Here is a 14,229-nt window from a genome sequence, read left to right as displayed (position 1 = left end):
CAAAATACAATCTAGCACACACTCCTGATTCTTCATCCATGTACCAAATTCCTGTGGTGCCCAGGACTGCCAAACACAGAGTGAGGACCATTCACACAGAGTCTCTGCTTCCCAAAGGAAGTGAGTCACTTTGAAACCCCAAGCGTGAGAGACTGACAGCCTATCTTCAGAGGCATCAGAAGGGGGCCCGGGGGAGATGCCAGTACTGATGCCTGTCACACCCAAGAACAAAGAGAGAGTTCACATTTCAGCAGGCAGGATTCTCATTAGAACCTAAGAAGGATTTTTTTAAATTAATTAATTAATTAATTAATTTAGGTTGTGCTGGGTCTCGCTGCGGCACATGGGATCTTTGTTGTGGCACATGGACTTCTTAGTATGTGGCACGTGTACTTAATTGCGGCACGCATGCGGGATCTAGTTCCCTGACCAGGGATTGAACCCAAGTCCCCTGCATTGGGAGCACAGAGTCTTACCCACTGGACCACCAGGGAAGTCCCCAGGAAGGGTTTTTCTAAGCACAGATTTGTTCTGAGAGACATGCTCTCACTTGCCATCGTCACTGTTCTCCCTTCCTTCCTTCTACATCACTGGTTCAGTAGGGGTAGTCCACGTGAGAGGACAGGTGGGCCAACACACAGCCCCCCAAACGTAATGTCATTGGTGCTCTTTGCTTTTTGGTTTGGATGCATGTCTGGGCAGAGGAGGTGCTCACAAAAGTGTGTTGGATGTGAATGTCTAGACTTGCCTTATTCTCCCACTAGATCATGAGCTCCTGAAATCTGGGGCCTTGGCACATGGCACAGTGCTTTCTACAAAGTATGTGTTTATACATGTTTGATGAATGAACAAGTGAATGAATGAGTGAAAAAATCAATGACTGCTAATTGCCCCCCATATCTTTTCTCACTTTCTTTTACAGTAAAACAAAAATTATAATTTATTGCTAGACACATAGCAATGTAGAATAGAGCATACGTTTCCCAGTCTCCTTTGTAGCTGGGACGGGCCAGAACTTTGTAGCTAGTTCTGGCCAATGACATGTGAACAAAAAAGTGTGGGATATGTTAACTTCCAGATCACACCTTCGAAAGAGAGAACAAGGCCCTCTTGCCTTTCTCCCTTACCTCAAGCTGAGATGTGATGCAGTGGGGACACCTTGAACCATGTGGACAAGAGAACACCCCAGGGCTGGTGAAGCAATGAGCTAGATGGATCCTGGGTCTCTGACATCTCAGAGCTGCCACCCCAGCCCTTGACTACTTACACTCAGACTATTTTGTGAGAGAGAAATAAATTCCTATTTAACTTAGCCACTGTTACATGAGGTCTCTGTTAGAACATCCGAACTGCTATCCTAATCAATTCAGTAAGAAGGTGAATACATGCATGAGTGAATTTGTGAGTAAGTAAATGACCAACTGAATGAATGTCTAAATTGTGCTGTTATGGTGACAGCAAAATAATAATAATAATATTTATAAAGCTTTAACAATTATGACACTTGTTTACTTAACAAGTAGTATGAAGGGGTCATGGGGTGGTTTCAGGAATGACTCAACAGCTCAAACAATCATTAAGGACCCCAGGTTCATTCTACTTTTCCACTCCACCATCTTCAGAGTGTTGGTTTTTATCATTGTGCTTGGTGCCTCATGGTCACAAGGTGGCTACCACTGTGCCAGGCATCATGAGCTCACACAATCATGCCCACGGGCAGGAAGCAGGATGAGGGCCAGGGTGGTGAGATAGGATTATTCTTCAGAGTTTCCTTCTTTCAACAGGGAGGAAAACCTTTCCCAAAAGCTCCCAGCAGACTTCCTCTTGTATCTGTTGGTCATAACTGGGTCACATAAGCCAGCTCTAGCTGCAAGGGAGGCTGAGAAATGAGTACCTCAGTTTTTCAAGCTCTATGGTGGGAGGTGGGCAAAAAAGAAGGGAGTTACTGTGACATCAGTAACCAGCAATGTCTGCAACAGTGACTAAGTGGGTGAATGAGTGAATAAATGAACAAATACTACGTAGTAAAAATAAATGCTACTATGTCCTCTCAGGGTCAGAATCCAAGAAGGGAGAAGCAGACAATGGAGGGAAAGGGATAGAGATGCTCCTGTTTTGTTTTTTTTTAATTGAGGTATAACCAATTTACAATGTTGTGCCAGTTTCAGGTGTATAGCAAAGTGAATTTTCCATACAAATACATATATCCACTCTTTTTCTCCTTGGGTTTAGAGGAAAGAAGGAGGTCAGAGTTTCTGCAGTCAGAGTGGGTGGAGAGGATGGTAGGCTCAGAAATGACTAGATGGATCCAGAGTGGACAGGGAACCTGGAAGCTGGGCGGGGTGACCCACATGACAACAGGGGAGAGAGAGAAATCCACCCTGGCCTGAAGATGATGTAATTCCTGGAAAAGGGAACAGGGCTCAGTCAAACCTAAGAACCTGGACAGAGCCTGGGGGACAGACAAGGGTGCTGCGTCCCAGATGTGGTCAGTGGCCCTCAGATTAAATGTGTGTTGCAGGAATCTATCCTCTGCTAACCCAGAGAGACAAACAAACAATGATTCTGGCTATGAGTGATGGTCCTTCATGCCCAATTCTTTACCCTAATAGCAAATAACACTGGAAGTCAGAGCTTTAGGACCCTAAGAAAATCAATCAATCCAAACTCCTTCCATTTTACAGGTGGGAAGATTGAGGCTCAGAGACAGGAACTAAAGAAAGTCCATGGCAAAGCCTGGGCCAGAACCCAGGTGCCAGGACCCCAGTGTCTGCCCCTCCCATTGGGCATTACATCGCTTCTCAAGGCAGAGCCACGGCCTCAATGGAGTGACTCAAGGGAGACAGCCTGGGGTTCCCCAGCCCATTCTGAAATGTTGGAGTGGGGAACAGAGCCCTCACCCCCATTCTGCCACAGCCTTCCCCCCACCATCACACAAGATGCAGAGGGTTGGTAGGGGACAATGGCTGGCCAAGAGGGGGTGACCTGCCTGCAAAGTACTGAGCTCCTGGCCACTGGCACAGTTTGGGCAGGGCTGGAGGGGTATTGTAGGGAAGACTCTGGCCAGCCGTGGAGGGGGTGACCAGAGGTTCTCTTCAGCGCTGAATCTCCAGACTGAGTCAGTTCTCACCAGCCAAGAGGGGCCGGGCCCTGCTCAGGTCTGGTGGCAGCAGACACCTCTGCCAGCCCTGGAAGCTGTCCCCATGGTGACAGGTAGGTGAGAGAGAGGCAAGAGGAGAGATGTCTGGAGGCTTCTAAAGGGGTGACTCTGTGCCAGCAGGGGTGTGGTTAAGGCCACAGCGGAGGGGGCTCCCACAGAGGCAGGCTGCTCACTTCCCTCAGAGACTGGGGGTCTGGACAGAGTGTCGGAGACAAGGACTCCCACCTCACCACCCCACCATCACTTCTCCACAGGCCAGGAGGCACCAGACGCTGCACTTGCCTCCTGCCAGAGTCCCCACCGCGGTAGCAGCCTGTGTGGGGGGGAGATTGACCTGCTCTGCTTCTCAAGTTTTAGACAAAGGAAAAGGGCCTCAGATTCCCATTTCAGCGGGAGGGGAAATGGGGAATTTTCACCACCCTCCTCCCCCATCTTGTCCCCATCTCTGGACCTAGGGTGAAGAGGTGAAGGGACATCTCTGAGACCCAGTTAGGTCCTGCCTCCCACCCACTTCCACCCTCACTCCAGGAGAGGATGTCCAGGGTTGGCCAGTGACCTCCTGGAAGACTTCTGGGTTTACTATGCTGTCCCCACCACCAGGGTAGAAAGACCAGGCTGAAGAGGGCTTTTCTGATGCCTCTGGGGGGCCATGGAGGGGAGGAGCTCCTCCCCGCATCCTTGTAGCTGCCATCCCCCAAACCCCCAAGTCCACATGTAGCCACCTCTCACTCGGAAGCCATCCTCCCTGAGGACTGTCCCTCTTTCCTCCTCTGTCTTTGGCTCAACACTGATGTCACCCCACCCTGCTAAGACCCCCTGCTTTAGGTCTCAGCCAGACCCCAGTGGGTCCCACTCATCTCCCACCACACCACTGGCACAGCCGGCATCTGCCCACCAGCGCCCCACAAGGACCCTGGCCTGCCCCTTGGCAGGGGTGGGCCCCAGTTCAGGGATTGGGGGTGCGCCTGGGTAACAGGGGTCCCCAGTGCTGGGAAGGGGGACATAGACAGAAAGGTGCTCAGTCCCACAAACAGAAACAGGGCTATGTCGTTGGGGTTCCCATTGACCCCTTTGGGGGAGCCCCCTTTCTCAGGAACACCCCACCCCCTCACTTCATTCAATCCCAGAGCTGGAAGACCCTTTAAGTTTAAAGTTCCCCATCCTGTCCCCCAGTTTACAGGGAAACGGAGGCCCAGATGGGGCTGGCTTACTGGAGGTCACAAGCCAGAATTTGGGTCCAGGCATCCCTGTCCCTCCTCTCAGCGCTCTTTCTACTTCCTGGGCTCGGTCTCTGTCTCTCTCCACCTCTCCTCAACCCCTCTCTCTCCCTCTCTCCCGTGGAAGCAGGACACCTTCTCTGACCCCAGTCTTGAGGCAGAGATCAGCACAGGCCTGGATGCTTCTAGTCAAGGGTCTGAGAGTTTCCAAGGGGCTTTCTGCCACCTGGGTCGGGAAGGAGTCTGGGAAGGGCCCAGAGGCAGTTCTTGCCCATCCCCTCCAGGCCCTGTCCAGGCCACACAGGCCAGCCCTCCCACTCCCCCCGCCCAGTGGGTGTGTTTGTCCACACACTCACCTTGGCCGGAGTGAAGCCTCATTAAATGGCCCTGCATTCATGAGAGGGAGGGAGATGCCAGCACTGCACGGGGGCTGCCAACACCACGGCGTCCAAAAGAGGGCATGCACACGCACTCACCCACGTGCCAACACCCATGCACGCGTTCACACACTCACACATGCACAGGGCTTGGGCATACCTCAAATGTTAGTGTTTGTTGCTGCGAGTAGTGTTATTCTTTCTCCTTGGGATTTCTCTTAGTCAAAACCTGGCTTAACAACCCACCTCCTCACTCCCGATCAATGCAGGCCAATTCTTCTCCCTTTCTTTCCAACTATCTGTTTTTATTTGAATACATCAGCAGGAAAAAGATTTCGAGGCCTAAGTTCAAAGCCCTTTCCCGATCTCTGTGATGTGTAGTTATAAAAATAATGCTAAGAACAGAAAGTGACCTTTATGTATAATCTATAGTCCTTGATGACTTCTGGCTTTTCTTTTCTCGAGAAAATAGATTTTTTTCCTGGTTATTAAAAATAATACATGTGCTTGTAAAAGTATTCAGACAATACAGAAAAGTCTAAAGATATGAGTCAGAAGCATCTGAAATTTCACCACTGAGAGAACGACAGATAACCTGGTGAATATTCTTCTGGACTTAAAAAAAAAATGCACACACACACACAAGTACACACAGATATTTTTATATAAAAAAATGCCAGAGTAATAAGCATGCTCTTTTCTAGTCTGCCTTTCTCTCTCAACAATACATTATAGACATCTCTAAATGGCAGCAGCGACGTTCACTGCGTGGACAGTTGGCACTCGCAGCCTCTCTGACTCACGCTCTACTCTACTTCTCACCACCTCACAGTCGAGAGTGAATTGGTGGGTGTCCTGGGAGGTGGGGACACTGAGAGTGGGGCTCTACTTAGCACAGCATGTGTAGGTGGAATGGGGCCTTGCAGAGTGCTGAGTCCATTCGGCCGAGATTTGGCTGGCCTCAGGAGGCCTCAGAGAGATGGGAAACTCAAAATATTTTTAAAGACCAGAACTACTAGAGAGACAGGGTGATGGATGGAGTGGTAGGATTTGCATTTGCGGGGGGGGGGCCTGCCAAGTTGACCTCAGAGCACAGAGACCTGCTGGGTGCTGACAGGGCTCCATGCCCAGGAAAGGTGAATTTGGGAGCAGGCAGTTCAAGAAGCAGTATGGAGGGATACCTCCATGCGGGGTTGGGGTGAGTTCAAGAAGAGTTTCGGCTTTTTTCTTGGATTTATTTATACCCAACCTCTTTCTAAAAAGGTATTATAGTAGCTTTCCACAAAGGACATATGCAAAAAGGTCAGGCAGCTAGAAATAGAAAATCAGGCCCGGGAACAATTTCCATCTGAAGTGAAGGGCCACACAGGAAAGGGCCCTGCTTTTCCCAGCTCCTGGGGATGAACTGGTGAGAAAAGCAGAATGATCCCAAAGGGGAGGAAGAGGAGAGGATCTGGCTGACATAAACAAACACTGCACCGAAAGTCAGAAATCTTGGGCTTCCCTGGTGGCGCAGTGGTTGGGAGTCCGCCTGCCGATGCAGGGAACACAGGTTCGTGCCCCGGTCCGGGAAGATCCCACATGCTGCTGAGTGGCTGGGCCCGTGAGCCATGGCCGCTGAGCCTGCGCGTCCGGAGCCTGTGCTCCGCAACGGGAGAGGCCACAACAGTGAGAGGCCCGCGTACCGCAAAAAAAAAAAAAAAAAAAAAAAAAGTCAAAAATCTAGATGCGTCTCCAGGTTCTTCCCCTTCCTAATTGTATGAGCTTGGGTAACCACAGCATCTTTCTGAGCCTCAGTTTCCTCATCTGTAGACACGAAAGTAAAAATATCTGAGTCACCACAAGTGCATAACACAAGACTCCGTTCCTGGAAATTACCTGACCCACCTGTACAATTTGCATTGAGACCCGCCCTTGGATGGGATCAACTTCATGGTGCACACCCTGCATAACTGTACCCCTGGGAATAGATCATCATTAGAGGAGGAAAGAGAGGGAAGAACCAAGGAAGTACGTTTATGGTGCCTGCCAGCCCCTTGCCCTTCTGAAGTGGGTCCACGCACAGTCTCTCTGAAGCAGTGGCCCACAGGCAGCCATGTTTTATATTCATGACCCCCTCCTCCAACCCAGTGGATTGGATCAGGGGTGGCACTTAACCCAAGGGCAAGTTATCAACAGGTTTCCCAGGGATGTACGTATGACCGGGCACAAAATGGTGGGCCAGTCGAGTGGGCTCTTTCTCTCGAGAACTTGAGTCTGTGAATGCTGGGAGCTGTCACTGGAAGGTTGTGAGGGAGACTTAGAGCTGGAGATGTCTGGAAAGCAGAAGTCATGAAAGCGCAGACACTATGAGTCAAGAGAGAACTGCATGGGTAAAAAGAAGCAGATGCTGGAAAGTGGCTGAGTCACGCCAGGGTGGTTAGCGACTGCTGTTGTAACAAACCATCGCTAACCTCAGGGACTTAAAACAACACTTATTTTATTTTACCCCATGACTTCATGGGTCAGGAATTTGGGCAAGCTGGGCTGGGCAATTACTTCTGTTCCCTGTGGCATCAACAGAGGTGTTCAGCTTGTGGATGGTCTGGTCTGGAGGGTGCAAGGCAACTTCATGCCCATGTCCGGTGCTTTGCAGGAGACGGCTGGAGGTCTGGACTCAGCTGGGATGGTCTACTAGAGCCCTTCACGCAGCCTCTCCAGCATGTCGGTCTTGGGGGAGTTGGATGTCCTACATGCTGGTTCAGGGCTCCCAGAAAGAACATTCCAAGAGGCCTGAGCTGAAGCTGCAAGGCATCTTCAACTCAGAATGTCACATTCTATGGGCCAAACAAGTCACCAAGACCAGTACAGATTCAAGGGGAAGGGAATTAGAGTCCTGTTCCCTATAGGTAGGATAACAAAAGATTTGTGGCCATCTTTACTCTGCCAGGTGAGGAGCCATAAACTCCTAAAACTACCTTGAATGCAGAATACCCATCTGGTTTAAGAAATTCATCCCTGTTATGGCTCTTGTGTTTGGCTTTCTGAGAAAGTCTGTCCCCCTCACTACACAGAGCCTCACAGTAGTGCTCCTGTACTTGAGTGAGGTCGAGTGAGTCTCTCTTCCTGGTACCCAATGAGCCAACCCAAAGCAGTGGTGGGCTCCAAGCTCCAGAAGAGAAATCCCAGGTGTGGCAGCAACAAGTTACCCAAGGTGTGAGCTGACAAAGGTGGGCATGGAGCCTGCAGTCTTGTCACCTTTCTGACCCTGTTTGCCCATCTGAAACAAGGAAATGAAACTCTCTGCTCTACCTACCTGTTCCTACCGAGTAACACGATAAAGTCTCTTCCTGTTCTTTGCCTGATCTCCCGGTAGTTCATATCATGACACATCTGCCCTTGATTTGGGATCATGTCACAAACCTTCACAGGGAAGTGAACGTTCCCCATCACTGCCTGTCCCCATGACCTTGGCAAGCCTGTTTCTCCCAAGGAAAGCATAGGAGTAGATGATTGAAATAAGTAACTTTAAGGACATCCCAGCTGTGAAATTTTAGCATTCTGAGAGGTCTGGGAAAAGGGAAAGGTTGGCACAAAATGACTTGGGGGCAAGTGGGCAGCTAACTGGTGGTGAATAAGGGAGGCCAAGTAGAGTGCAGAGTGGGGCTTACGGGGCCAGGACAGAAACAGAGATTGGGGGTTGGGGGTGGGCAGTACAAGGGTATAGGAGGGATGGTGGGGCTGGGTGTTGAGAAGGGAAAGGGCAGAGTTCTTACAGGTAGTGGATCAATTTTATTCCTCCTTCTTTGTCTTCCTTCCTCTTCCTTGAGCCTTCTAAGTTTTTTTCACCCCTCGTGGCCTGTGCGTACTCTGTTTCCTCTGCTTGGAAGATTCCCTCTGCCCCCCAAAGGCTAACTCCAATCATTGTTTAGGTATCTTCTAAATGTCTCTTCTTCAGAGAAGACTTCCCTGGAGCCCCAACCCAGATAAGACCCTCCTCTTACCTTTTTCCAGAGCACCAATTTCCCTCACAGCATTAATTGTGCTCATAAGGATACATTTCCCAGTGCAATTCTGAGCTTAGTGTCCACTAAACAGGAGCTTCCACGAAGGCAGCATTTAGGAGTTAGTTGGGTTGGGCACCAGGCTGCAGGTCCCCACTGTCCACGCCACAGAGCAGGAGCCATGATGTTGGGGCCGAAGGGAAGAAGGGCTCCCTCCAGGGGCCTGAGGGGAAACCCCAGGCTCTCACCCATACCCCCTCCAGGCCCAGCCCACCTGCCGCCAACACACACCGCCTGACCCGGAGCACTAGAACACCGCAGCTTTATTGATTGAAACAACCGCGTCCGCAACTAGAGGTTACATCTGGGGGGTGTGGGGGGGAAAGGGGAACAAAGAGGGGGCAGAGGCTGGGGCGGAGACAGAGAGCAAGGCAAAGGGGTGAGGATGGGGTCATGTGACTAAAACAACCCCAGTCCCTTTCACCCGTTAATGAGGGTCTCCGGTTGTGCTTTTTACCTTGGTGGTAGGGTGGGCCTGGGCACGGAGGGGTTGGCTTTCTCCCAAGTCTGGAGGCCGCAGGGCTGGAGCAGTCCCCTCCTTCCCCTGCCCTTTCTCCTGGGTTGGAGGTAAAGGCCTTGGTGAGCTGGCTACCCTGGGGCAGGAAGGATGCTTGGAGGCCATGGGTGCAGAGGGGCCAGCAGAGTTGTGCTGAGATGGTGATGATGTGAGCATCTGTGGGGGGATGCCAGGAGCGAGGGCATTCCTAGGGGTGCCCCTGGGAAATGAATGCAGGTGACATGAGGGGAGGGGCTGGTGGTGGGCAAGGGCCATCTCTCTGGACCTCAGCTTTCTCACCTGTACAGTGGGGACACTGGATTAAATGGTCTCTAAGGTCCCTTCCAGCTCTAAGGGTCAAGGGATCCCCAGGAAAGAGTGGTCCTTCTGCCCTAACACACACCCTCACACACACACACACACTCTTACTCAGGCATACACCCTCTCTCTCTCACACACACACACACACATCCCCTCTCATCCACGCACACACACAGCAGCACTGACTCAACAGAGAGGGGGTGCTATTCTGCCTTTGGAATTGAGGAGGGCTCCCCTGAACCCAGAAACTCAACCAGTGGCCCTACAGGGACCCTCCATTGCAGGTTCACCCACCCCATTCCTGAGGACCCTGAAAATACCCCCGTCCCCCTTGAGCTGTCCAGAGAGAGGAAAACACAAGGATTAGCCCTGCTCCCCCAGGTTCCTCTGGTCCTTAGGGGGAAGTCAACAGGATACGGACACCAGGACACATTGACCTTCATTCCCAGCCCAGGCTCATGTGAAGACAGAGGGGAGGGGAAAGAGAGTCCCTTTCATCTGGGAGCCTGGGGGAGGGCAGCAGCCACAGCCAGTGTGGGCAAAGGGCGTCAGCCTCCGTGTGGCACCCAGGCTTGACCTGGGGCAGGAGGGGCCGTGGCCTGGGATGCGGGGCCAGAATTGGGGGCAGGGAGACAGTACCTCTCCCAGTGCAGGGCCCAGTAACATCTGTAACATCTGTACCGGCACCCAGAGAGAGGGATGTTTGACCAAGCTCCTCCTTGCTGCCTGGCATGAGCAGTGGCCAGAGGTGTGACAACCCCAGGACTGTAGTACCTGGCTTCCAAGGCTGGCTCCACCTTAACTGTCTGTGTGACCTGGGGCAAGTCCCTCCCCCTCTCTGGGCTTAACTCTCATTCTTACCATGAGAAGTTAGGATCTCTATGCCCCATCCCAGCACCGACAGCCTGAGCCAGGGGCTTTCACTGAGCATAGGGAGAGGGCAAAGTGAATGAGAAAGAAGAGTCAGAGCTATCCCAGAGAGGGCAGAGGCGGAAGGAGCGTCCCAGGAGCAGGGGGCTTAGTCTGCAGGCTTAGCTCGGCACCCCGGGTGGCCGTCTATGGTTCCAGGGGCAGGACAGCCAAGCTGAGGCTCCCTGTCTCTTACCTGTACAGCACCTGGCCCCAGGAGTCCCTTTGTCCCCCAGACACCAAGCTGGAGGGGACAGGGGTAGAGGACCCTAACACCCTGAGGGCTGACCCTGGACTCCCTGTTTTAAGGCCACAAAATGCCTCAGCCACCCTGACCCAGAGGGTGAGACTGCCACTGGGGAGATGCACTGGATCCAGCCAGGCTGGTCTCCCCCGGGCTGGGGGTCCTCATGGGCCACCAACCAACACATGGACACTGATACCCACTGGCACACAGACACGCATGGCACAGGTGATGCTGACACAGAGGTGCTGACTCATAGGCACACAAACACTGACTCACAAGTCACCCAGGGACACACAAAGACACTCATTCCTTGCAGGACCCCCCACCACACACACACACAGGCTAGCACCCCCCTAGGTGCTCGCATCACACACTGTTAATGTCAGCACACACTGACACCCACATCCGCTGCAGACCTGCTGGCACATGCAGACACACGCAAGGAACAAGGATCTCAGTGGCTCCCTCGGGCACTTTGTTAGCCCAGGTCAAGCCACCCTGGAGTAAGGGCTGCCCCGGTCCCACCCCAACCTCCCTCTGGAAGTGCTCCCTGGTGCTCCCCCACTCTGCACTCTCTGTCCACATGACCATGTCCCCTCTCTCCAAACAGACCAGAACTCAGAGGCCATGTGTATGTGCTTCAGCTCAGCTGACATATGCTGACTCCCTTTTCTGTATCCAGCTCTACAGATGTGGAGGTGAACAAGGGAGAGAGGGTCTCCATTATGGAGCAGCCAGAGCAGGGGACAGATGTATTCAAAGGTCATCTGAGGGCAGTAGGCATGGGGCAGCATGGAGCCCCAAGGAGGAAGCACTCTGATCTCCAGCACCCACGCCAGCCGGGGCCCGGGGGAAGCACCTGGCAGGTGACAGGCCAGTGGTTCCTACTCTAGGGTTCTCCTGAGGAGCTTTCAAACATTTCTGATGCCAGGTTGCACTCCAGTCCAATTAAACTGGAATCTCTGGAGAGGGCCCCAACCATCGGTGCTTTCTAAAAGAATCTCTGGTGGTTCTATTCTGCTGGGAACCACTGATTTCTATAATCCATTCCGCTAGGCAAAGCCCATTGAGAGATTTCCATAACAGACCCACTTGTGATGGGCATGAGGGTGGGATGGGGTCAGGGGAGGGTTGGAAGGCTCAGAGGAGGAGCTCACAGTCTAGTTGGGACAACAGACCCTGCACAGATGGGACAATTAAGAAGCAATACCTGCAGAAAAATGGCAGCACGTTCTGGGAACCTGGAGCCACTCATTTCGGACAGAGGCCTTGGCTGGGCCGGGAAGGCAGCCACGCTGGTCGGGTATCAGGAGTCCCCACTCCAGCCCTGGCCTGGCCACCCACCAGCTGTTGGTGATGATGATAACACCAGCCTGGCAGAGCTGAGATGGGCAGCGCTTACTTTGGTTTCCTGCCTGCCTCCTGGCATTGCAGTGCTGCCTCTTCTCTGCAGCTGTCCCCACCAAATGCTCCAGGAGGAGCCCTGTGACACCTCCACCAAAGATGCCTTCATTTCCATAGGGTCATCTGTAAGCTCTTTGTCACCCATAGGGGATAAAAGGTAGAAATTCAGGTGGTAGCAGGCAGCTTGAGACTACAGAATAGGGCTGAAGTGGCATATATGGCCAGCACTCCACAAACATTCATGTCACAAATGAAGATGGACATACTGACCTACGCAGGCACTCACAAGAGACGGGGGTTAGACCCAGCCTCACATATGGATAACTGCACACGCAGATACATATTTGCACACACTCCTGCTAGAGATATACCCACAGTGGTACACAGACAACAGATGGGCCCACACATGCTCACACGTGCACACCCACACAGCCACATGCACACACACGTGATGACTCACCCTGGAAGGGGTTGGGCCTCCTCTCTCCCATGGACCGCTAGGAGGGGGGCTCAGGGATGATGGTGAGGAGGAGGTCTAGGTCCCATCATGTTCGTCTCAGTCTCCCAACCCAGGACCAAGGACACGGAGCCCTTTCCCAGTTTTGGGGCACAAGGCTCAGCTCCCAGGGAACATGGTGACCAGCAACTGCCCCACACACCACCCCCAGCCCTACAAACCCCTCCTCCTTCACTGACCCTGGGCGGGGAAGGGAACAGCCTATTAGACAGTGCTTTGCGGTGGAGGAGGACAGGGCAGCCCCCTACACACACCCCGTCCAGAGCACCCCTTCATGGCAAGTATATAAGAAATGGAGGTTCCACTCTACTCCTAAGATCAATGTCCAATATGGGGGCATGAAATCATAAAAGCAGGACTTCTCCTCTGCCCCTCTCGGAGCCAAGCCTCACCCCAGAAAATGGCTTGGCCACCACCCCTCCCCCCTGGCTCAGCTGGGGGCTGAGGTTAGGCCAGCCGAGCAGGGCAGGGACTGTGTTCTCAGGAATACAGCTGCTTGTGGGGTGGGGTGCAGTGGGATGGGGACGGTGGGGAAGGGGTCAGTCTCCAGACTGTCCGGGCCCAAGACCCTGCGCTAGGTCCCTTCGAAGGGGGCACAGTGAGGGGCGGGATATGACATCCCAGGAATGAATGGGTCAGGGGATATGGGTGGCCTGGGCTCTCCGGCTTCTGGCCTTCGCTCTGGGAACAGAGTTGTGTGCAGCTGGTGCCTCATGTCCTTTGTCGTTCGCAGAGTCAGTCCCGCTTGGCCCTCTATGACCCCGGCCTCCTCCATTCCAGGGGGCCCCAGAGTCCAGCCAAGGGCAGGGCTCCTGTGTCTGCTCCCCTTCTGGCTCCTTCTGGTAAAGCCACGGGGCTGAGCTCAGCCTTGAGTCAGGGACAGGGGAAGGTCAGAAACACACCGCAGGTGCAGCCAGGACAAGGCCTGTGTGGCGCCGAGGTCCCTGGAGTGGTGGATGCCATTCAGGCGAGTCCCGTCTCTGCAGCAAAGAAGATGCTGGCAGGTCAGATAGAAACTTGTGCTTTAATATATCTCTGTGTGTGTGAGCGTGGGTGTGTGTGTGCGTGTGTCGAACAAACGTCTCCGGGGCCTCAGTGCTGGGCCGCTGTCCTTGTTCTCTGCTCATCCTCACAGCCAATGCAGGCCCCCTCACTGGCGGGCGGCTCTGCCCCTGGGCACCCCGGCTGGCATGGGGTCAGTCTTTGGTACGATGCGGACACTTTGGTGTGCCGGGGGCGGGGTGGGGGGGCCACGAAGCGCTCATCATCTCTGCAACGCCAAGAGGAAGATGGCCATGGGCCCCCAGAGCTGTGGGCGGGACTGCCAGGGGGCTCCACTGCCCGGCATCACCACCACTGTGACGGGAAAGAGAAGGGAGACAGGCCAGGGCTCCGGTCAGCTCAGCAGGGCCAGGGAGGGCTGTTCCTCTGCCCCCTCTCTGTGCTCACAGACACACTCGTAAGACATGAGGTGGTGTGCTCTGCCTGCTGGGTCCAAATCCTGGCTCTGTGGCTCACTAAATAAGACACAGAGCAAT

General features: G+C 53.3%; 1 protein-coding gene across 2 annotated transcripts in view; it reads right to left on the bottom strand.

Moving 5' to 3' along the window:
* Positions 1 to 9,086: 9,086 nt before the first annotated feature.
* Positions 9,087 to 14,229, bottom strand: part of MDGA1 (MAM domain containing glycosylphosphatidylinositol anchor 1) — a 57,677-nt gene continuing 52,534 nt past the window's right edge. For both annotated transcript variants that reach the window (XM_033864320.2, XM_033864321.2), the window contains one exon: positions 9,087 to 14,047. In XM_033864320.2, the coding sequence (XP_033720211.1) occupies positions 13,956 to 14,047 (92 nt within the window). In that variant the 3' untranslated portion in view covers positions 9,087 to 13,955. The remainder of the gene's footprint in view (positions 14,048 to 14,229) is intronic.

Source organism: Tursiops truncatus, chromosome 10, assembly GCF_011762595.2.
Source record: "Tursiops truncatus isolate mTurTru1 chromosome 10, mTurTru1.mat.Y, whole genome shotgun sequence".
Taxonomy (NCBI): Eukaryota; Metazoa; Chordata; class Mammalia; order Artiodactyla; family Delphinidae; genus Tursiops; species Tursiops truncatus.
The sequence above is the reverse complement of the archived record's forward strand: the minus strand, read 5'-3'. Positions and strand labels throughout refer to the sequence as shown.